General features: G+C 35.4%; 1 protein-coding gene across 4 annotated transcripts in view; it reads right to left on the reverse strand.

Annotated features, from left to right (window-relative positions):
• Positions 1-22,679, reverse strand: part of CNTN1 (contactin 1) — a 417,338-nt gene that overhangs the window by 175,577 nt on the left and 219,082 nt on the right. For all 4 annotated transcript variants that reach the window (XM_042246873.2, XM_060412756.1, XM_060412755.1 and 1 more), the window contains 2 exons: positions 9,432-9,569; positions 8,164-8,196 (listed from right to left, as the gene is read on the reverse strand). In XM_042246873.2, coding sequence (XP_042102807.1) covers positions 8,164-8,196; positions 9,432-9,492 — 94 coding nt within the window. In that variant the 5' untranslated portion in view covers positions 9,493-9,569. The remainder of the gene's footprint in view (positions 1-8,163; positions 8,197-9,431; positions 9,570-22,679) is intronic.

A 22,679-nucleotide genomic window follows, 5' to 3' on the forward strand; every position in this document is an offset into this window, starting at 1 on the left:
AGAATCACTCACATGTCATCAGTTTGGAACGTTTTTTATAGAGCCCAGCACAGAGCCAGATGCTCCAGATGACTTTATACTTATATATATATATATATATATATATATATATATATATATATGGCTAGAAAGGAGGAATATTCTTATGTGGGATCATTGTAGGTCTCTGCTTAATCAAAAGCTATGGTTCACTCTTCCAATTTATTTTTTTAAGAGCAAGTGTAAGGCAAATGTCATACTGAAAAATTGGCTATTCTAACATTAAACTTGAGGATAAGAGCTTTTTCCTAGTTTCTCTTAACAAGCAGTTTAATTACATCTTTTAAATCTTGCCTTAGTGAAGTTTATCAGTGCTTTTGGAAAACTTATTTAATATCTCCAAGCCTGATATCACTCCTTATAAGATGGAGATAATATTAAAACCTGCCTCATTTGACTATTGTGAGAATTACATTGAGACAACCCACATTCTCATGAATTTGCCAATCTTTTCAAAATTTAATTTACATGTCTCACATATATCACCCTTTAGACTAATTTCAAAAGTTTCAGAAGCCAAATTTTATTCATTCTTCTAATTCTGGTACCACAAGCATCATGTCAATACACATTTTTGTGTACACAGATGATTAATCAAAAACCTCAGTTAGTTTCTCACAATATGAAGAGTATTAATTTTCCCAGTACTAATTTTTCTAAACTGACCTAAAATATTTCAAAGGGAGAAGCCTCATTTTTAGTTGGAATTTGCTGAAAATGCCATTCAAGAATTTATGGATCTCAGTTACATTATATAGCATCATCCTATTTCAGATCACAGATAAATCACTGGATCAGAACTGGAGGAACTAGAGAAAATGGGATTTAGCTCAACATTGGTTTCCTAGCTGTTGCTTTATACAAGTCTTTCATTCCATATGGTATTTACACTAAAAAAAAAAAAAAGGAATTGGGGCATGTGCCCTAAGGACTCCATAGGCCTACTGCAACCCTAAGTAAGAAGATGAATGCAAGGTGTTCACAGAAGTAATTTCTAATGATTTTTGAAGTCCTGCTTTAAGCTGTTTATTTCCATATACTTGAGACTAAAAACTAGAAATACTATAATGTTTTCTGCTTTGCTTCTAACAATTAGCTGATGATGACCAATGTTTTCTGGCCTTTAGGAAGAAATAGCATGACAGGGAAACATGTAATGAATCTCAAATCCTTAATAACAAGACCTTCATTTGTATGTAGGTTCTAGATTTTTTGATTTCAGAAAGAAATAGCTTTGGAATTATCTATGATAAAAAAAGGGCTTCCTGGGTAGCTCAGCTGGTAAAGAATCTGCCTGCGATGCAGGAGATCCCAGTTCAGTTCCTGGGTTGGTAAGTTCCCTGCAGAAGGCTACCCACTCAGCGTTCTTGGGCTTCTCTGGTGACTCAGATAGTAAAGAATCCAGCCACAACGAGGGAGACCTGTATTTGATCCCTGGGTTGGGAAGATCTCCTGGAGCAGGACATGACAACCCACCCCACTATTCTTGCCTGGAGAGTCTCCATGGACAGAGGAGCCTGGTGGGCTACAGTCCGTGGGGTTGCAAAGAGTTTGACATGACTGAGCGACTAAGCACATATCTATGACATAAGTCATGTGATATTTCTTCTCCCACTTCAACAATCTCAAGAACACTTCTTTGAATCTCTGTCAATTGCCCAGCTTTACTAACTGGAGAAATTTAGTAACTCTGATGCTTTGGAGCTTCTGCTGTTTCTTCCCAATTCACACAAAAATGCTTAAAAAGATGAGCAGTGAAATTCAATTTTATCAACATATTTTGATTCTCTTCTTGAAGGTAAGATTAATACTATTCTCACTTTAACCCTTGATGAATAATGAATAGTGTGACAATTCTGAGCAATTTTAAAAAATTTAAACATACTAATTATTCAGAATATTAAAATAAATACATTTTAGGGGAGTTTAAGCTCATGAATATCTTCTAAATACATTGTATTTATACACAAGCTTGATGATTATGGTATTGCTATCATTATCAACAGAAAAGATCATCAAATTTAAAGAGGAATGAATGGTTGGTGCAATTATAAAACGTAAAAAGAAGTCCACTTATCTATACTGGATAGATCTTGAGTTTCCACTTGTTACATTCAGTTCAGTTCAGTCACTCAGTCGTGTCCGACTCTTTGCGACCTCATGAATCGCAGCACGCCAGGCCTCCCTGTCCATCACCATCTCCCGGAGTTCACTCAGACTCACGTCCATCGAGTCCGTGATGCCATCCAGCCATCTCATCCTCGGTCGTCCCCTTCTTCTCCTGCCCCCAATCCCTCCCAGCATCAGAGTCTTTTCCAATGAGTCAACTCTTCGCATGAGGTGGCCAAAATACTGGAGCTTCAGCTTTAGCATCATTCCTTCCAAAGAAATCCCAGGGTTGATCTCCTTCAGAATGGACTGGATCTCCTTGCAGTCCAAGGGACTCTCAACAGTCTTCTCCAACACCACATTTCAAAAGCATCAATTCTTTGGCACTCAGCTTTCTTCACAGTCCAACTCCCACATCCATACATGACTACTGGAAAAACCATAGCCTTGAGTAGATGGACCTTAGTTGGCAAAGTAATGTCTCTGCTTTTGAATATACTATCTAGGTTGGTCATAACTTTTCTTCCAAGGAGTAAGTGTCTTTTAATTTCATGGCTGCAATCACCATCTGCAGTGATTTTGGAGCCCCCAAAAATAAAGTCTGACACTGTTTCCACTGTTTCCCCATTTATTTCACATGAAGTGATGGGACCGGATGTCATGATCTTCGTTTTCTGAATGTTGAACATTAAGCCAACTTTTTCGCTCTCCTTTCACTTTCATCAAGAGGCTTTTAGCTCCTCTTCACTTTCTGCCATAAGGGTGGTGTCATCTGCCTATCTGAGGTTATTGATATTTCTCCCGGCAATCTTGATTCCAGCTTGTGTTTCTTCCAGCAATATGTGAACCGTGAACTTGTTACATTAGAGGTAACATAAGAATTTTAAATGGTCTTTTGTGAGGCTACAGTTTAATGAACTAGAGGTTTTGGCTGTCCTTAATTCAGTCAATAACTTGATTCAGACCTTAACATATGGTGAAGAATTTTGAGACATAATTTCAAAAGCATGATCCATAAAAAAAAAAAATGATAAGCTGGACTTTATTCAAGTTTAAAAGTTCTGTTCTGTGAAAGATACTGTTAATAGAATTTTAGGTCTTCAAGATTAGAGATTTTCCTTAGGTCCGTTTCAGCATATATTGGAGAATTTTGGAATAAGTAGCAAACTGGAAATACTTTCCACTAATTAAATATGTACTTCCTTAATAATTGTGATCACATACAATTTTAAAAAATTTGAACTTATCTCAATAGGTGCGCAGTTGCACTAATAAATATTCTTTAACAGTATTGTATTTCCAATATAGAAATAGCTAATCCTGGCCTGTCTAGCACCTGCTTCTAAAGAGTCCTCCGGTAGTGTCATTATCTCCTGCATTGCAGGTCAATTCTTCACCATCTAAGCCACCAGGGAAGCCTTATTGGGATTATAACATTCCTGAATTCTCAATTTAATTAATAATTTATTAATTTTCTTAAAATAACTAGTTTCATCATTTGAAATAGTTGAGTTTTGTTCATTCCTAATGCTTCAATTATTTCAAGTATTGTATGGTGCCTTGAAATACACACAGCTGCACATAAATATACATCTGTGTGGAGGTAGAGGTTAGTTGCACACTTGCATATCTTCATAAAATACATGGTTTTAAATGTTCTTTTGATAGCATTATCTTTTGATTTTAAGATATGTGACTTTGAGATAAAAATTCATCAGCTTTGAGAAAACTGAACATATGTTTATAGTTTCTTCATCATGATCATAAGGCATATTTTTTTCTGGAAAAGATATCAGCAGTGGCAATTTCCACTGGAAATAATGGAATGCCATATGTTAATAATGATCAGACTATATCTATTGATTGGCAATCCCTCTACTGATTGAAGTAAAGATAAAACACTTTGGGGGTGAGTTGGGTTGAAGTTTATAGGCCAAACTGAATATTATCAGTGCCCCAAGCTATTTTATTCTCAAGTGCTTTTCCAAAATTATATGCAGATATTTCCAAGTGCTCCATTTCCACTTGCCCTTTACAGGAAAAGAAAATGAATCACTTAAGTGATAAAATATGAAACTAGTTTCCAATAAAACACTGAATTTTTCCATTTTGACAAAATATTATATTTAAGATATTTCCTTTAGCCCATTTTAAGAACAAAAAGAAAATATGACACACTTGATATCACATTAGTGTTTCTAGTTAGTATTATTTTACAAATGCTATTTATAAAATATTAGCATATATTTATAAATTTTATAAATATTTCTTGCTTTTCTAATATTTTCAAGCCTGAATAAAATAATGTATTTCATTAGGTGGTTTACCAATTACAATATACATTTTATTTTGAGGACATATTTGGGCTCTTGGAAGATAAATTATTCATCAGCAGCTTCGAATTGCTTTGGTATGCTCAGTGTTAACTTCTGAATGTAAGCTTCAGAACCCGCTTGAAGACTATCCAAGCTCATTGCTCTGTTAGCTGAGCTAGGGCACTCAGATCGAGGAAAAATAACTTTTCAGGGGTAATACAACACAAGGTTCAGCAAAGGATCCATTAATACAAGCATTATAATCTCTGTTAACAAAAATTAAGTTATCCATTGCTTTATGTCTAGGGCAATAGAAATAATTAGATGACAAATTATCATACTTTGGAAGTATTATGAGGTTAAAGGGTATAGAAACAAATGGAAAATATGTTAACAAAATTAGGTTATTTTTAAAACATATGCTCTTTTTTTGTGCTAGATATAGTCTTCTAAAAAGGAGCACACAGTTATATAGATAACTTCTCAAGCTAGTTGAAAAAATTACTTCAAATAGTTCTTTGATTTACTCAATACAAATTTATTTTCTACCATATGCCGCTGCTGCTAAGTCGCTTCAGTCATGTCCGACTCTGTGCGACCCCATAGACGGCAGCACAACAGGCTCCCCCCGTCTCTGGGATTCTCCAGGCAACAACACTGGGGTGGGTTGCCATTTCCTTCTCCATCTATTGCAGAAGTAAGTTCATTTCTTAAATTTGATCAAGAAGATTAACAGAAAGGCAAAAACTGCTGCTTTTTTTCAGTAGCATTCTCAGTCTCACAGTTAATGTAGTCAGTTAGTGTACGATCTTAAATGAAATACTTAACCTCCTGCTATGTAGAGATGATCCACTGTAACCTTGCTATCCTATTTTATCTCTGGAAATTGAAAGTATAATTACAATTTGTTCTTGAGAGTTATTTTTATTCATTTTATATTCAATGAAAGAGATCCTATTTCTCATTCTGTAATATGCCAACTTAATCTGTTAGTTTTCAAACATAATTTTACATAAGTATGTTTTAATGAGAGTTTCAGGAAGAAAGCAATGAGAACAAAATTTTAGCAGTCTAATATTTGAATTTTTACAGTGTTTGCAATATTCAGTGGATATGGCCTGGGGAGTGTTGTAAGCCCTCTTAAAATACAGTAAACTCTCTAAATGAGACAATATTTAAATTGGCTCAAAGCATTATTATTATCTCCATTTTCAAACATTTCTCACTAATAAGAGAATAAGGACATTTAGGGCTTAGGCTGTGAATACTCTGGTTCGTGAGTTCTTTAATCTCGTGGGTAATAGGCAACAGTGCAGCAATATATCGTAACTAAAATATGACAAGTTGGTCTTGAGAATGTACAGGAATCCAATTATTAGAAGGAAAATTAAGATCAGGCTATCAGAATGGTTAAGTTGACTAAATTTTCCTTGCATGATTTTATTTGCCTAAGAAATGCCTTTCACATTTGTTAATGACAACCACTTCCTTGACCTATGGTACAATCTCAAAGCTCTAGACACTGTGTTTTGCATAACAATCTGGGCATCTGTTCACACCTACCTTATGTCTGCCTGTGTTTGCTGCCATAAGCCAAGGAATGTTCCGGATGTGTGTGTGTGTGTGTTAGTCGCTCAGTTGTGTCTGACTGTTTGTGACCCCATGGACTGTAGCCTGCCAGGCTTCTCTGACCATGGAGTTCTCCAGACAAGAATACTGGAGTGGGTTTCCATTCCCTTCTCCAAGGGGTCTTCTTGATCTGGGTCTCATGCATTGTGGGCAGATTCTTTACCATCTGAGCCACAATGGAAGCCTAGTGTTTGGGGTACCAAAAGCTGAAAGATGAAAGGGAAGAGCTTTCCCATACAGGTTTCAGCAGAAACCTGACTCTGATATCTCCTTTCTTTGGGACATCTCGCCTCAGAATGTGAGACAACAAATTTCTGTTGTTCTAAGCCACCCAGTTGGTGGCTTTATTATAGCTATAGCAGTCCTAGGAAACTAACACGTCCGTTACTGGTGTGCTGCATTCCATGGGATTGCAAAGAATCAGACATGACTGAGGGACTGAACAAAAACAACACGCATAATAATAAACTGTTGAAGTGTAATGAACTAGCCTTTCTCAAATTTATTTGACAGTGAAGTCCTACTAACATCCTGCAGAACAAGCGTTCTTTGAATTAGTGACCTAACACAGTCCATATTTACCCACTTGTGTAGTTTATTTGTTCTACTTCCTCTAAGAATTATTTCCATTTCTAATAATTGAAATACTTCCAGTTTCCCTTGCCTACTAGCTCCATCATTAAATATTTATTAATTCCTCAATTATTTTAAAAAGCCTATCATATTTTTCTTATGAATTTGTTATCCACTGACTTTTATTATTCCTTATTATATGTAAGGTTCTTGAAATCGAGGAGCATATGTCACTGATCTTTATATAGCCTATACTCACACTATATAGGCTAACTCACAAGGAGGAAACAGAAATAGCTTTGATATGCTTCTTGCTGAGATGTTCCTTTCTATAAATCCCCTATCGATGGAGATTCTGACTCACTCTGGCATGAAAATCTTGCTTTGGCGTGGAAGCAATAGCACTGATTACTCAGTGATTCTTCTTAATTACTCATTCTCTTACCATTATGCTGTGGTTTTCAATGATTACCAGTGTTACCATCTTTATTTGTATACTATGTAGGTCACTGTGCTGTAAGTTGGAGAAGGCAATGGCACCCCTCTCCAGTACTCTTGCCTGGAAAATCCCATGGACGGAGGAGCCTGGTGGGCTGCAGTCCATGGGGTCGCGAAGAGTCGGACAAGACTGAATGACTTTACTTTCACTTTTCACTTTCATGCATTGGAGAAGGAAATGGAAACCCACTCCAGTATTTTTGCCTGGAGAATTCCAGGGATGGGGGAGCCTGGTGGGCTGCCGTCTATGGGGTCGCACAGAGTCGGACACGACTGAAGCGACTTAGCAGCAGCAGCAGCAGCAGCAGTGCTGTAAGTTATCATTACATTGTACTTTTAGTGTTCACAAGAATCCTGTGATTTTTACATGTAGGAAACATAAGTCTCATAGAAATTGAATAATTTGCCCAAGATCACATAGTGAATACCAGGTTGAATATGTAAGTCCAGACTGATCTTACTCTAGACTCTATTTTTTCCAGTCTATATTTCTAGCAAGAACTATTCAGTGGTTAAAATATAATCTAAACTATCGGGACCGCTAATTATATTTAGTGAAGGATAAACAATAAATTTTCCACTATCTGGATTTCTAATTAAACTGAATCTTAAGGTTCCAAGCTTATTAATGTTAATTCTCCTTCTTGCAGCAAAGCAGAAGGCTTTCAAACAAGCTAGAATTTTACAATATTAAAAATATTGCTGCAAAATTAAGTACTATAGGATTATTAAAAAACATGAAGGGAAGATAGAGGTTGCATTGAATATATTCTATCTGCCACAATCCTCCACTTCGATATTTGCTTGTGGTATATCTATTCATTTATTTTGGTAATCAAATCAGTTACATGAAGACCTCAGATAAAACATTTACAAAATTTCCAAGTGCTCTAATTGTAACCACTTGCTATAAGTTTAAAAACTTAATAGCTTAATGTAGGGATGAAATACAGTTTATTTGAAGAAATATATTTAAAAATTTACCCTTTCATCAACTTACCTCCATGACCATACCTTCTGTGCCATGTAAACTCTAAAAAGAAAAAAAAAAAAGACAAAAACAGAAAAATATTAATCCCAAAGCTGCTCTTTGTTTTGATTTCAAATGTTACTCAAATAATCGAGATATTAGTTAATGAAATTAGATTATCAGCTCTTCACCATTAAGGCTGAAGTATGACCATGTCTTTGGAAATATTTATTTCTTATCTTTGCACTTTTATAATTACAGCACCAAAATTTTAAAGAATTGGCATGAATTTTCAGAACTAATAAGAATATCTTTGTTTTATTTTATTCATAAATGTAGACAGCAATAACCTTACCCAAATTTTTCTTTATTATATTTAAATAATATGTATGCGTATATGCAAATAGTTCTATATGTGTATGCCCATCAAGTTCATTATTAAAGCAATCAAGGGAGGTTCATAAATGAAAATATGAGATCCATCTATATCTTGAACTTAATAGCAACTCACCAAGTGCTGAATAAAGGTAACTGAAACAGAGGTATTAGAAAATATTGTTAGAAAACACACTGCTTCAGATAAAAATACAATGTTCCTTCAGAAAATATTTTTGAATCTTTCACACTTATCTTTGAAAAATAGAAATATAGTGTTTTTTTCCCTAAAACTACAGTATACTTAAAACTGCATTGTTATTCTTAAGTCCTTGAATACACTGTAGATTATTTTTGAATTGTTTTTCAAAAGATTGACCAGCCAATAATAAAAATTAAATTATATTAACTTATAAAAATAAACAAAGGTATCAAAAGCTTAAAACCCTTTATTTTCTAATATTTTACTATATTTTACTTTTATGTATACTAATGAGGTTAAGTTGATTTTACCCCCTATAGTGAACATACTATATAATGGTGTGTTGTTGCATAACTTTACTGCCACCACCTTAAATGGTTTCAAGTTGAAAATGACACAGTAGGACAATTTACTCTGTAGGAATTGACAAATGCTACAGCAGGGATATTTTTTCCCTCCCAGATATTCAGATTTTAAACATTTACCAGCACATCACTATATAAGATTGATTAACTTATCTTATGAAATTTTAATTGAAACTAAAAAGAAAAAAGAACAAAAGTGTCAGCCTTAATATATATGCATTTACTTGCCTGATCCAGATGGCAAAAGAAAATATTAATTCTGAACTTTATACACCAGATTCAATATAGTGAAAAGAATATTAATTACATTGACATAAATTGTGGAAGTTACATGTTATAGACAGGATATTTCTTACCTGATAGACAAGTTTTAAAAGATATTATTACAAGGAGACTGAACAGCAACCACATTTTCATCTTGTGTTCAGTAGAATTTAGGTTCAAATTTCAAAAAGAAAGCTTTAACTTTATGGCAGTTGGATAATATTAAACACCTGCATAAAGAGAAGAGAAGAAGGAAGAGGAAAGATAAGAAAAAGGAAAGAAAAGGAATGGAAAATTGCCGGGGGCCAGCGTGAGGAACTCCGCCCACGGCAAAGGTCATGAGGAAGGAGGCTTGGCATACGCAAAGGCGTGATCAAGCCTCAGGAAAGCCCCTGTTCCCGAGCATCTAACCCCAAAACCAGAGTCTGTTTTATGCTCTCACCTACACCTCTGACTTTACGGGGGGCTCTCCCCCATAGCCGTTTCTCTCGGAGAAGGAGTAAACGTGCAGCTCCAAGGCAATAAAAATTCCTGGGCGTGACAGGAGTGTTTCAGCTTATGGACTCCTCTGAAGGTTATCTAGCCCACCTGTATAGGTTCGTCTGGCCACATGTGATTGTTTACAGCCTCCCAACCTGAGAGGCATGAGATGTTTTAGACTTACTAAAGGCAAATTCTTTTGGGGAGTTAGAAATTATTAGTATAGTGGGTTGGTTAGGAATTATATTGGTGAAGGGTTTTTCATTTGTTGTGTCAATAACTGCTGCTAATTCCCTGCTCTGGGTGGGACAAGGATGTCTCAGGTCAAACCTCTCTGCTGACAGACTAGCTTGTGTGACAGGATTATCCATACTCCTGCCACTATGCACATGATTGACCTGAAGTGCTGGTAGAAAGATTTAATAAAATATGTATTTGTATAAGAATTTCCCTAGTAGCTCAGCAGTAAAAGAATCCCCCTGTAATGCAGGAAACCCAGATTCAAACCTTAGGTAGGGAAGATCCCCTAGCAAAGGAAGTGGCAACCTACTCCAGGATTCTTGCCTGGAAAATCCCATGGACAGAGGAGCCTGGCAGGCTACAGTCCACAGGGTCTCAAGAGTTGGACACAACTTAGAAACTAAATCATCACTACAACCATATCTGTATAAGAATTTTGTAAATTCATAGACACTGTACAAGAGTTACATGTTAGCATTGCCCGTTGGTGGTTTAGGGAAAACTTTTGCCAGAAAACCTAAATTTTTAAGTGTTAACGTATATTGATCAATAACATGTTTATTCCCTTTCCCTGCTTTCACTTTTTTCCTTTATTCGTTCAACAAAATGTAAATAATTGTTCCTTATAAGAGAGAAGCTAGGTTTTGTGTGTCAAAATCTTTAAAATTTGGAGAGCCATCTTTAAAGATAAGAAGACAAAATTACTAATATAAACTAAGCGACAGAGACTTCCCTGGTGGTCAGGGAAGTCTAAGAATCCGCCTTGCAATTCAGGGGACACAGGTTCAATCCTTGGTCAGGGAACTAAGATCACACATGCCATGGAGCAAATAAGCCCACGTGCCATAACTCCTGAGTCCACTCACCACAGCTAGAGAGTCCATGAGCTGCAATGAAAGATCCTGCACTACGCATGGAAGATCCCACATGTAGCAACTAAGATGCAACACAGCCAAATTTAAAAAATACTAATAAATAAATAAATAAATAAACTATGCTACAAAACTATGCATCAGTCTAAGTAAAATATCTTGCTTTTAAAAAATTTTGTAAAAACTTCTGACCACATGATTATATTGGTTTCAAGGCACTGAAATAGCCTCATTTTAGTGAGGGGCTCTTTGACTTAAGCCTCATCATCATCTTTGTAGATCCATCTGTGACCAAGCATGCAGATAAAAGAATCAAAAAGAAAGACATAGTCTGCTTGCCCCTAAAAAGTTCACAGATCGACAGGAATGCTTATATGTACACAGGTCAGTGCAATGAGAGACTTGTTTGGATCTACATATTATTAAAGTTGAAAGCATGTTAATCATTTTATTAAAAACACTGCAAAATATGTCTCAGATGGACCTGGTGGTGGCACTATAACAAATTTTCAAATATTCCAGGGCATTAGAAAGAGACTTGACTTCCTCAATTGAGATGCAATAGGCTCTTCAATTTGAAAACACATGAAATCATATTTTCAAAGAATAGGTAAGAAATAGGATATAAGAATCTCGACATAGAATTGAATGTAAAATATAAATTAAAGCATGAAAGCAATTCTGAAAATACCTAATGTTATTATTATCAATATATAGATACATTTAAATGCTATCTAAAGCAGCCAAAATAAAATGGTACTGATTTATTGCATAATAATGACATGTAGAGTACTACTTATTTTTTTAAGTGTGATGGACTTTAAGGCCATATTTATTGCCTTTAATTTGCTAGAATTCCAGCATTTTCCAAGACTGGTAAAAATATTTAGTGTTACTACATGGACCAGGAAAAATATTTTTTCCTTTTAGTGTATAGGTTATTTTTCAGTGAAAAATCATTTATTTCTTGAAAAAAATGAGTTGAATTTTTAGATCAAACATAGTAAAAATGGATCAGTGGAGCAACGGGAAATTTTTAAATATCTTTGCAAGAGGAAAAATATTCAACAGAGGATTTTTAAATGCCAAGATTGATTTATGACCAATTTATTTCTCTTGGACATTGGTAAGAAGATGAGAACTACACAAATGTATAGATTGTATTAAGTCTAGACTTTTTAATTTAAATTTTATTTTATTTCTTTACCTAAACAGAACTGATTAGAAAGGAAAAGAAACAGGTAAATAAAGGTGAAGAATAAAGATAAATTCCTTCAGGAGGCAGGGGAATCAATTAAATGATCTCTTGAAGAATTCAGCTTTTCATTGTGTTATCATTAATATTCAAAAATAAACCTAAATTAAAAATTTTGAAACCTATACACATTATTTATATCTCTTAAAGTTTGTCTCCAAAAATGTATATTTCAGCATTTTCTTGGCCCATTGGTTTGTAATTCTTTTCATTGAGTTATACACACTAATTAAGATGAATTCCTTTAATGAGGAGGAGGGGAGAAAGGCAGACATAAACTATGCCAAAACTGTTGTGTCTATCAAACAGTTCTTTTTCTAAAGATCAATTTAGATAATATATTTGCAAACATTTTGCAAATTACAAAGCATGTGCAGTTTAATGTGTCAGTGATTATTGGATTTTAAATAGTTCAAATTTATCAATTAATAAACTTAAATTGATAACAAATAATTGAAAATAATAACTCTACATACTAATAATATTCATCTTAAGAGCAAGGGATGTTGCTACAATTTTTTTTTATTGACTATAGAGGAAGAGGTACTGACCAGAGAGAAAAAGAATCAGGTAAAATTAAAGAACAATTACTCTGAAGAGTACCCTTCAGATTATTAATTTTGACAAATTAGGTGAGTGAGATCTTGGTCTGTTTACCTTATTAACTATATAGAGAATCTGCAAAAGAATGAGGGCAGGTCTAAAGGAAGAGTAACTATGAGTGAGCAATTTCAAGAAACTAAAAATAAGATACAGAATAATTTTCTAGGTCAAGGATATTATTTTATATTGCCTTCTTAGACAACACCCACAGTATATGGGAACCTGAGGTAAGGCATAGTCAAAGGAAATCCAGGAAAGTCAGCCAGATCTTGTCTGAAACTTGGCTCAACCAGTCTTTAGCTTGCAACTTTGGGAAAATTACTCAAGTTCTGACTCATGTACAAAATATGAAAAAAATGTGCATTTCATAGAACTCTTACAAGTGTCATATAAGATTATACATGTGAAATGCTTACTGTGAAAGTAGTAAATAAATATTAACTATTATTCTGCCAGGCATTAGGGCCCATCAAGCTACAAGAGACGGTGACATGTTACTTGTTTATTGTTGTGTCTCTAATGCCTGGCACTGAGAAGTCGTTTGATATATATTTACTGAAGAAATGAATGGACCATTCCATAACTGTATTTCAAAACACTTGCCACAAACAAATTAAAATTTAACTTTAGTTCCTTCAAATAAGCATAAAATACTTACAATAGGTAATAAAGAGTATTTCTTACTGGGGCTCTGGTCTCAGTTATGGATTATTGCTGCTTATATATACACCCGAGAAGAGGGTAGTCTAAGCAGCAATATTTTGAAGCATTTTTAATATGTATTTTATTGAGTGTTTTTGAAAGACTGTCTTCCAATTTCAATATTTTCATCTTCATCAGAAGGAGACATTTTCCATTATCCTGAGGCAAACTATCTTTTCCTTCACTCCAATATTGTCTATTTCAATAGGACAGTGAGTGATTATTCTGGCAGCACGTATTTTATTTTATTTTATGGATTTCTTTCTGTTTCAGAATAAAAGCATCTCTCACATCACTTTCTGCTACTGATTTGTTCTGTTGTGTCACCAGTTATCCCATCACTTGTGACTCCTGATCTCATCCTCTCAGAGTGCAGCAGAGGAGAGAGGGGCAAGGCTGAGCCCACACTTGCTGGTGCAGAAGAAACAGCTCTTCTTAATTCTCCTTGAATGAGCAGAACCTGAGGATGCATTCCTGTCCACATGCCATGGTGTGCTAGAAAACAGCTCCTGGTTTCTCCTACCCTCCCCTAGGCCTTTTCACCAGGTACTGCAGATGGCTCATCTCACAGCTTAACCACAGCTCTATGGGTGTCTAGTGACTGCTGTTTCCCTAACATGTATTGGTGCTATAGTGGTCTCCAAATAATTCAACATCCTTTACAAAGACACTTACTTATGTACTTAAACAACTACAAAAACAAAAATATAAGGCAACACAGGGTGACAGTCTCTATCTCCTTCCTTCATGCTCTCTTCTGTCTTCCCATGCTTTTCTTCCCCCTGCCCCCCTGCCTCTTTACTGTAGATGATGCTATGGTTCTCTTTTGATAAATCTGGTCCATATCTATGTATGCATTTTTCTGCTAGACAGGCATCATCTAGTTCTTGTCTTGTTTTGTTCTGTCATGAGATAATTCATATAAATTATTTAAAATATCTTCAACTATACATTAGCAAACATAAGCGTCTGCCTACAATGCGGGAGACCTGGGTTCGATCCCTGGGTCAGGAAGATCTCCTGGAGAAGGCAATGGCACCCCCACTCCAGTACTCTTGCCTGGAAAATCCCATGGACCATGGGATCACAAAGAGTTGGACATGACTGAGCGACTTCACTTTCACTTTCACAATTATTCACAAAGTATTTAGTATTGGGATATAATCAGAGTTTGCGCCAATACCAAAATCTAATATTTCATTGAATTGATGCTTATACAAGCATTTACCTTGAAAGAGAACAAAATTTAGAAATATGGATAAAACATGAATATGTATTAGCAAATGGTGGCATTTCTTTTGAAAGAAAAAAAGATTTGGCAGGATTTCAGGCATCTATTCTGATTGATCCTCAACAAAGCTCATAAAAGATCATGTTAAAAATATTTAACCTAAAATTTTATTTATGATACTCATCACTCTGCTCTGGTTCTAAGGAACATTTGCCATGAATTTCAGTTTCCAGAAAATAGAGGAAACCTGTTTGTGCTGAGTTCAGATTATCCTAGGTAAAAAGACATCAATATCTCTTACTCTACATTTTAAAATCAGGGACTATTTTGTCCTCAGACTCAATCTGAAAATCGGTCTCTGCTGCACCCATCACTTAACCTTCCTGAGGTGTCAGTTACCCAGTCTGTAGAATGGAAATTCAAGTTCATTCTTCAGAAGATTATTGTGAGGACTGGATTATGCATGGGGATTCCCAGGTGGCACAGTGGTAAACAATCCACCTACCAATGCTGCAGACTCAAGAGACATGGGTTCAATCCCTGGGTCAGAAAGATCCCCTGGAGAAGGAAACGGCAACCCACTCCAGTATTCTTGCCTGGAAAACTCCATGGACAGAGGACCCTGGGGGGCTACAGTCCATGGAGTCACAAAGAGTCAGACATGACTGGGTACACACACACAAGTTATGCATGCATATAGGTACACATCTGTGTGTGTTAGTAAAAGCCTTTTGACATAGTTACACTGTTGTTCAGTCACTCAGTCCTGTGACATGTACATAATAGAAGTCAAAACACTGAAGTGAAATTAACTAAAAATCTCCAGAAATAAAGTCAGTATTTTTTGTTGTTCTGTTTGTTTTTTGGCTGTGTGGCATGTGGGATATCATAGCTCCCTGACCAGGGGTGGAATCCACACCCACTGCAGTGGAGGTGTGGAGTCTTAACCACTGGGCCACCAGGGAAGACTCAAATTAGTTTTGAATTTAAAATATGTGAATGTTTTAGAAAAGGGAAATTATATATTTTAAAAGTCTTATCCCTCAGAAAGGGGATACTATATACATTATATATTAAGCACTTTCACATCAATATTATACTGTTCCAGTATAATTTTCAGATTATTGAAAACAACTTAAACATAGACATAACTTCCTCTAGCTACATAATTACATACTTTAGGAGGTCTTCTTCAGCCTCACACTTCTTTAAACTCTATTATCAAATTATTATTGTCTCAGCTTAAAACTCTATTATCAAATTATTATTGTCTAAGTTTAATAATTTTTCTGCAAAGTTATTAATAGTGTTTTAGCAGCTTACAGCTATGATTAAGTATATTTAGTAAAAATTTCTGAAGAACATACTGTTCTAAGCCAAGTAATAAAGTACACACCCAAGAAAAATGCGTTTTTTGAAAATGATTATAAACAGTGTCCTTCTCTTCCAGAATAGAGTCAGACACTGTTCAACTAACAGGTAGGATATGACAGTTTTCAGATTGCAACTACATTAGCTGCTGAAATAACCTGATACTGGATTGTGTGTGAAGTATAGATAAAAAGAGGAGCAAAATAATATGTTTCAAGCATTTTAATAAACATAAAATTATTGGACTGTGAAATTAATGACTTGGAGGCTGCTGAGGGAAAAAAAAATCTGAAGGCTTTTTGAAGATATGGGTATTTACTGAGTGTTGACAGCATACCCTGCATTTTACAAAACAACTGATTGTTCATATTTTTAGATAATTGAATTTATAAATAAATTAATTGCTTGTTTATTTCCAAAATGATGTAATGCCTGCAGAAGGATTTAAAAATAATGCAATCCTATTCATGATATTTATAACATGTAAGTTTTTGTCAGCACACTATGTCATGTAGGACTAATTGATATTAAAGAAGTGTGAAAGTATTAGTCATTCAGTCATGTCTTAATTGATATGCTTTTTGTTGGGGTAATTTCAAGAAACTCTCACTTTTATATGATAAATAAAGTCCTACAGAATTTTGTCCCCCATTTCAGGAGTATGTGTGCGTGTAGCTAGATATCGCTTGAAATACAAGAAAGTAGAGAAGTCCTTTTTGAGTTGAAATTGTCTCCTCAATGAAACTGACATGATGCCTACTGCTAAGTCACTTCAGTCGTGTCCGACTCTGTGTGACCCCATAGACGGCAGCCCACCAGGCTCTCCTGTCCCTGGGATTCTCCAGGCAAGAACACTGGAGTGGGTTGCCATTTCTTTCTCCAATGCATGAAAGTGAAAAGCGAAAGGGAAGTCGCTCAGTCATGTCTGACTCTTCGCGACCCCATGGACCACAGCCTACCAGGCTCCTCTGTTCATGGGATTTTCCAGGCAAGAGTACTGAAGTGGGGTGCCATTGCCCTCTCCGGACATGATGCCAATAGTACATAATTATTCTGTTTGAAATTACAAAACTGAGATGATAACAGAAAATACAGTAATAAGCTAATGAGGTGATAAGATTTCTTGATTATTTGCAATTCCCAAATTATTGATTTTGGATGAACAATGAACAAGGGAAGGGTTGCTTTGTCAAAAAAGATTTAAGACTCAAACATATACATGGGGGATTCCATTCAAACTCTTTCTCATCAGTGTATTAATAAGAATTGGTTTATGAGGGAGATCAAGATGACGGAGTGAGGGGTTTCTAGGCTGACCTCCGACTATGATCACATCAAACTACATCTACATGTGGATCAACTCCTGCTGAAAACAACCTGGAGACCAGCAAGAAAACACCTCCTACAACCAAACCTTAAAAAAAGATCCACATGGAATCAGGTAGGAAGGGAGAAGAAGTGAATGGATCGGATCCAAGCCCTTAGCAGGAGACACAGAAGAGGAATGGGGATATCCCAGGCTGAGGGATCTTCCCCAGGAATCGAATCACATATAAGACACCTCAGTCCTGGATTCAGATCTTGATAAGATGAGTTCCCTTAGCTGGTTTGAAAACCAGTGAAACTTACCAGAGAGCTACGAGAAACAGACTTTTCTCAAGAAGCATGCATGCAGATGCTTGCTTACTCCCAGTAACAGTGCACAAGCTGTACATTGAAAATTGCCTAGGACTCTGACCAGTTTTCTGTGACTGCCCCAGCGTGTACCCTGGCCCATACCTGGCACTGGCTCCAGCCTTTCTGGCACTGGTGTTGCTCTCCAACAGGATGAAAGCTGCCATTGCCAGTAGACTTCACACAATTAGAATGAAACCAGCTCAGATACAAACTTCAGGGCTTCTGCTCCAGTGCCTTGGGCACCAACTCTGCCTTTGATAGGGGGATGACTGCCATTGAGCACAAGAGAAGTCTTAGTTCAAACCTGGATCTGGCCCTAGCCACTCCTTCTTCTGATCAATTACTTTAGAAAAATGCAATAACTGAACTAAAAATTACACTAGAAGGAACTAAGAATCGGTGATGTAGAAAGAATGTATAAATGATCTGAAAGACAGAATAATAGAAATCACCAAATAAGAGCAGAATAAAAACAAATTTTAAGAAATGAGGATAGCTTGGAAGACCTTGGGGACAACATAAAGTGTACTAACTTCTGCATTGTATGGATTCAGGAGGAGAAGAGAGAAAGGGGTAGAAAATGTATTTGATAAAGTTATGGCTGAAAACTTCCTGAGGTTGAAAAAGGAAACAGATTTGTAGGTACAGGAATCACTAAGAGTCCCAAACAAGAGGAACTCAAAGAGACCCATACAAAGATGGGTCATAGTTAAAATGACAAATGTTAAACATAAAGAGAAAATTGTAAAGGTAGTAAGAGAGAAACAAAAAGTCACTTATAAGTGAATTCTTATAAGGCTTCAGTTTATTTTTTCTGCAGAAATCTTACAAGCCAGAAGGGAATGACATTATAATTTAAAGTGCTGAAATGAAAAACCTAAAACCTAGGATGCTATAATCAGTAAAATTATCATTCAGAATTAAAGATGAAAAATATAACATCTCAAACAAGAAAAAATAAGAGTTCAGCAATACCACACTGACCCCAAAAGGAATGCTAAATGGCAATTTTAATGGGAAAAGAATAGGCTTCAACAAGAATTTATAGGAAAGGTAAAATTCCACTAGTAAAGGTAAATATATAATAAAGTTTGTGGATCAACAATTTAAATGAGCAAGTATGAAGATTAAAAGACAATAAATGTAAAATCTATATAGCTACAATAAACGTGTAAGGGATAGACATGATGATGCAAAACATCAAAAACACAAAGCATGGAGGAGGAGAGTAAAAATTGTACCTGTTTTAGAATGTATTTGAAGTTCAATGACTATCAATAAAACAAATAGAAACCCATGGTAACTGTAAATGAAAAACACACAATAGATTATCAAAAACTAGAAAGAAAGGAATAAGAGCATAGCACTAAAGATAATCATCAAACCATAGGGGAACAGGCTAAAAGAAAAAGAGAGAAAGGACAGAGAATAACCACAAAGACAACTGAAACCAAATAAGAACAGTACATGCTCAGTGATAATTGCATTAAATGTTCAATGGACTAAATACTCCACTCAAAGGCAGAGGTGACAGATCAGATTAAAACAAACAAACAAAAAGACTCTATCCTGCATGCTATCGGCTGTACACTATGGGTTGCCACTCCAAGACTCTTTGTATTAGACTTGTAAGATCTCCCTGTCCAATAAACCACTGATATCTCTGCCAAGGAAAAAAATGCTATCCTCAGAAGACTCATTTCAGATCTAATGACACAGACTGAAAATGAGGAGATGGAAAATGATATTTTATAAAAATATAAATAGAAAAAGGTTGGGATAGCAGTACACATGTCAGACAAAGTAGACGTTAAACTAAAGAAACAAAACACAAAAGACCAAGAAGGGCATTATATAATGATAGAGGGATCCTAATAAGAAGAGGATATAACATTTTATTTACATGTATGCACCTAATAGAGGAGTACTTAAATATATGAATCAACCAATAATAGATAAAAGGAAAATCTGACAATAATACAAAAATAGTAGGGTACCTCACATATAAAAGAACATATCCAGACGTAAAAGCAATAAGGAAAACTACTTTAAAATATATATCAGACAAGTTGATTAATAGGCATTAATTAATAGACATAGAACATTCCATCTAAAACCAGCAATGAAATGCTTTCCAGGATAGATTACATTCTAGGCCCCAATACAAATCTCAAGAAATTTAGGAAGATAGAAATTATATCAAGCATCTTTTCCAATCAGAAAGGTATGAAACTAGAAATCAGTTACAGGAGGAAAACTGGGAAAAATACAAGCATGTGAAGACTAAACATGTCACTAAAAATCCAATGGTTCAGTAAAGAAATGAAATAAGAAATCAGAATATACCTCCTCAAATAAAACAAAAGCACAACTTTCCAAAATGAATGGGATACCGCAAAATCAGTTCTAAGAGGGAAGTTTGCAGCAATATAGACCTACCTCAAGAAACAAGAAAAAACTCAAATAAACAACCTAATCTATCATCTAAAGAATTAGAAAAAGAACAAACAAAATCCAAAGTTGGCAGAAGGAAGAAAATAATAGCTATTAGAAAAAAAAATAAATAAAATGTATACAAAGTGTAGAAAAGATCAATGAAAGTAAGAGCTAGTTTTGGAAAGATAACAAAATTGATAAACCTTTAGCTAGGCTTATTATGAAAAAAGAGAGAGGACTCATTTAAACAGAATGAGAAATGAGAGGTGAAATATTACAACTGTTATCACAGAGATACAAAAAGTAATAAGGAATATTGCAGCCAAAAACAACCAACCTACAAAAATGGATAAATTCCTAAACATACAATCTTCCAAGACTGAATCTGGAAGAAATAGATAATCTGAACAGATCAATCATAATAATGAAGTTGAATCAGTAACCAAAAGACTTCCAGCAAACAAAAATCCAAGATTAAAACCCTTCATAGAGGAATTCTACAATCAATACTTAATATCTATCCTTCTCAAACTATTCCAAAAATAGAAGAGGAGGGAACACTCCCACACTCACTCTATGAGGCACATTGTTTCTGATACATAAACCAGACAAAGGAACTATAAAAAGAAAATTATAGGCCAATATTTCTGATGCTTATGGATACAATAAATCTTCAACAAAATATTAGAAAATCAAATTCACCAATATAAAAAGGATTATACAATATGATCAAGTGGAATTATATTCAGGGATATAAGGGTGGTTCAATATCCGCAAAACAATATGATATACTGTATTAACAAAACAAAAGATAAATTTTACATGTTCCTCTCAATAACACTGGAAAAGCACTTGACAAAACTCAACATTCATTTGTGATTAAAGCTTTCATCAAAGATGGCACAAAGGAAACAGGATAAGCCATTCAGTCCCTAAGTCACGCCTGAGGTAGCATATCTTAACAAAATATCATTTATGACAAATCCACAGCTACCATCATACCTGATGGTAAAAAATAAAGATTTTCCTCTAAAACCAGGAAGAAGACAAAGATTTTCACTTTTACCATTTCTATTTAACATAGTTTCAGAAGTCCTGTCCACAGTAGTTCAGTTCAGTGGCTTAGTCGTGTCCGACTCTTTGCGACTCCATCGAATGCTGCACGCTAGGCTTCCCTGTTCATCACCAACTCCCAAAGCTTGCTCAAACACATTCCTATCGAGGTGATGATGCCATCCAACCATCTCATTCTCTGTCATCTGCTTCTCCTCCTGCCTTCAATCTTTCCCAGCACTAGGGTATTTTCCAATGAGTCAGTTCTTTGCATCAGGTGGCAAAGGGATGGAGTTTCAGCTTCAGCATCAGTCCTTCCGATGAATATTCAGGACTGATTTTCTTTAAGTCTGACTGGTTTGACATCCTTTCTGTCCAAGGGACTCTAAACCGTGGTCTCCAACACCACAGTTCAAAAGCAACAGTTTTTCAGTGCTCAGGTTTCTTTATGGTCCAACTTTCATATCCATACATGACTAATAGAAAAACCATAGCTTTGACTAGATGGACCTTGGCAAAGTTATGTCTCTTCTTTTTAAAATGCTGTCTAACATAGCTTTTCTTCCAAGAAACAAGCATCTTTTAATTTCATGGCTGCACTAACCATCTGCAGTGATTTTGGAGCCCAAGAAAATAAAGTCTGTCACAGTTTCCATTGTTTATTTGCCATGATGAGATAGGACCAGATGCCATGATCTAAGTTTTCTGAATGCTGAGTTTTAAGCAAACTTTTTCACTCTCCTCTTGCACTTTCATCAAGAGGCTCTTTAGTCCCTCTTCACTTTCTGCCATGAGGGTAGTGTCATCTGCATATCTAAGGTTATTGATATTTCTCCCAGCAATCTTTATTCCAGTTTGTGCTTCATCCATCCATTGTTTCACATGATGTACTCTGCAGATAAGTTAAATAAACAGAGCAACAATATACAGCCTTGACGTACTCCTTTCCCAGTTTGGAGCCAGTCCATTGTTTCATGTCTGGTTCTAACTGGCTATACTTTTTTTTTGTTGTTATGTTAACTGTTTATTTTTTTTTACATATCTTATTTTTATTTTTATTTTATTTTACTTTATAATACTGTATTGGTTTTGCCATACATTGACATGAATATACTTCTTGACCTGCATACAGATTTCTCAGGCAGTAGGTAAGATGGTCTGGTATTCCCATCTCTTTTACAATTTTTCAGTTTGTTGTGATCCACATAGTCAAAGGCTTTGGCATAGTCGATAAAGCAGAAATAGAAGTTTTTCTGGAATTGTTTTGCTTTTTCTATGGTCAAACAGATGTTCACAATTTGAACTTTGATTTTTCTGCCTTTTCTAAATCCAGGTTGAGCATCTAGAAGTTCTTGGTTCATGAACTGCTGAAGCCTAGATTGGAGAATTTTGAACATTACTTTGTCAGCGTGTGAGATGA

Source organism: Ovis aries, chromosome 3, assembly GCF_016772045.2.
Source record: "Ovis aries strain OAR_USU_Benz2616 breed Rambouillet chromosome 3, ARS-UI_Ramb_v3.0, whole genome shotgun sequence".
Lineage (NCBI taxonomy): Eukaryota > Metazoa > Chordata > Mammalia > Artiodactyla > Bovidae > Ovis > Ovis aries.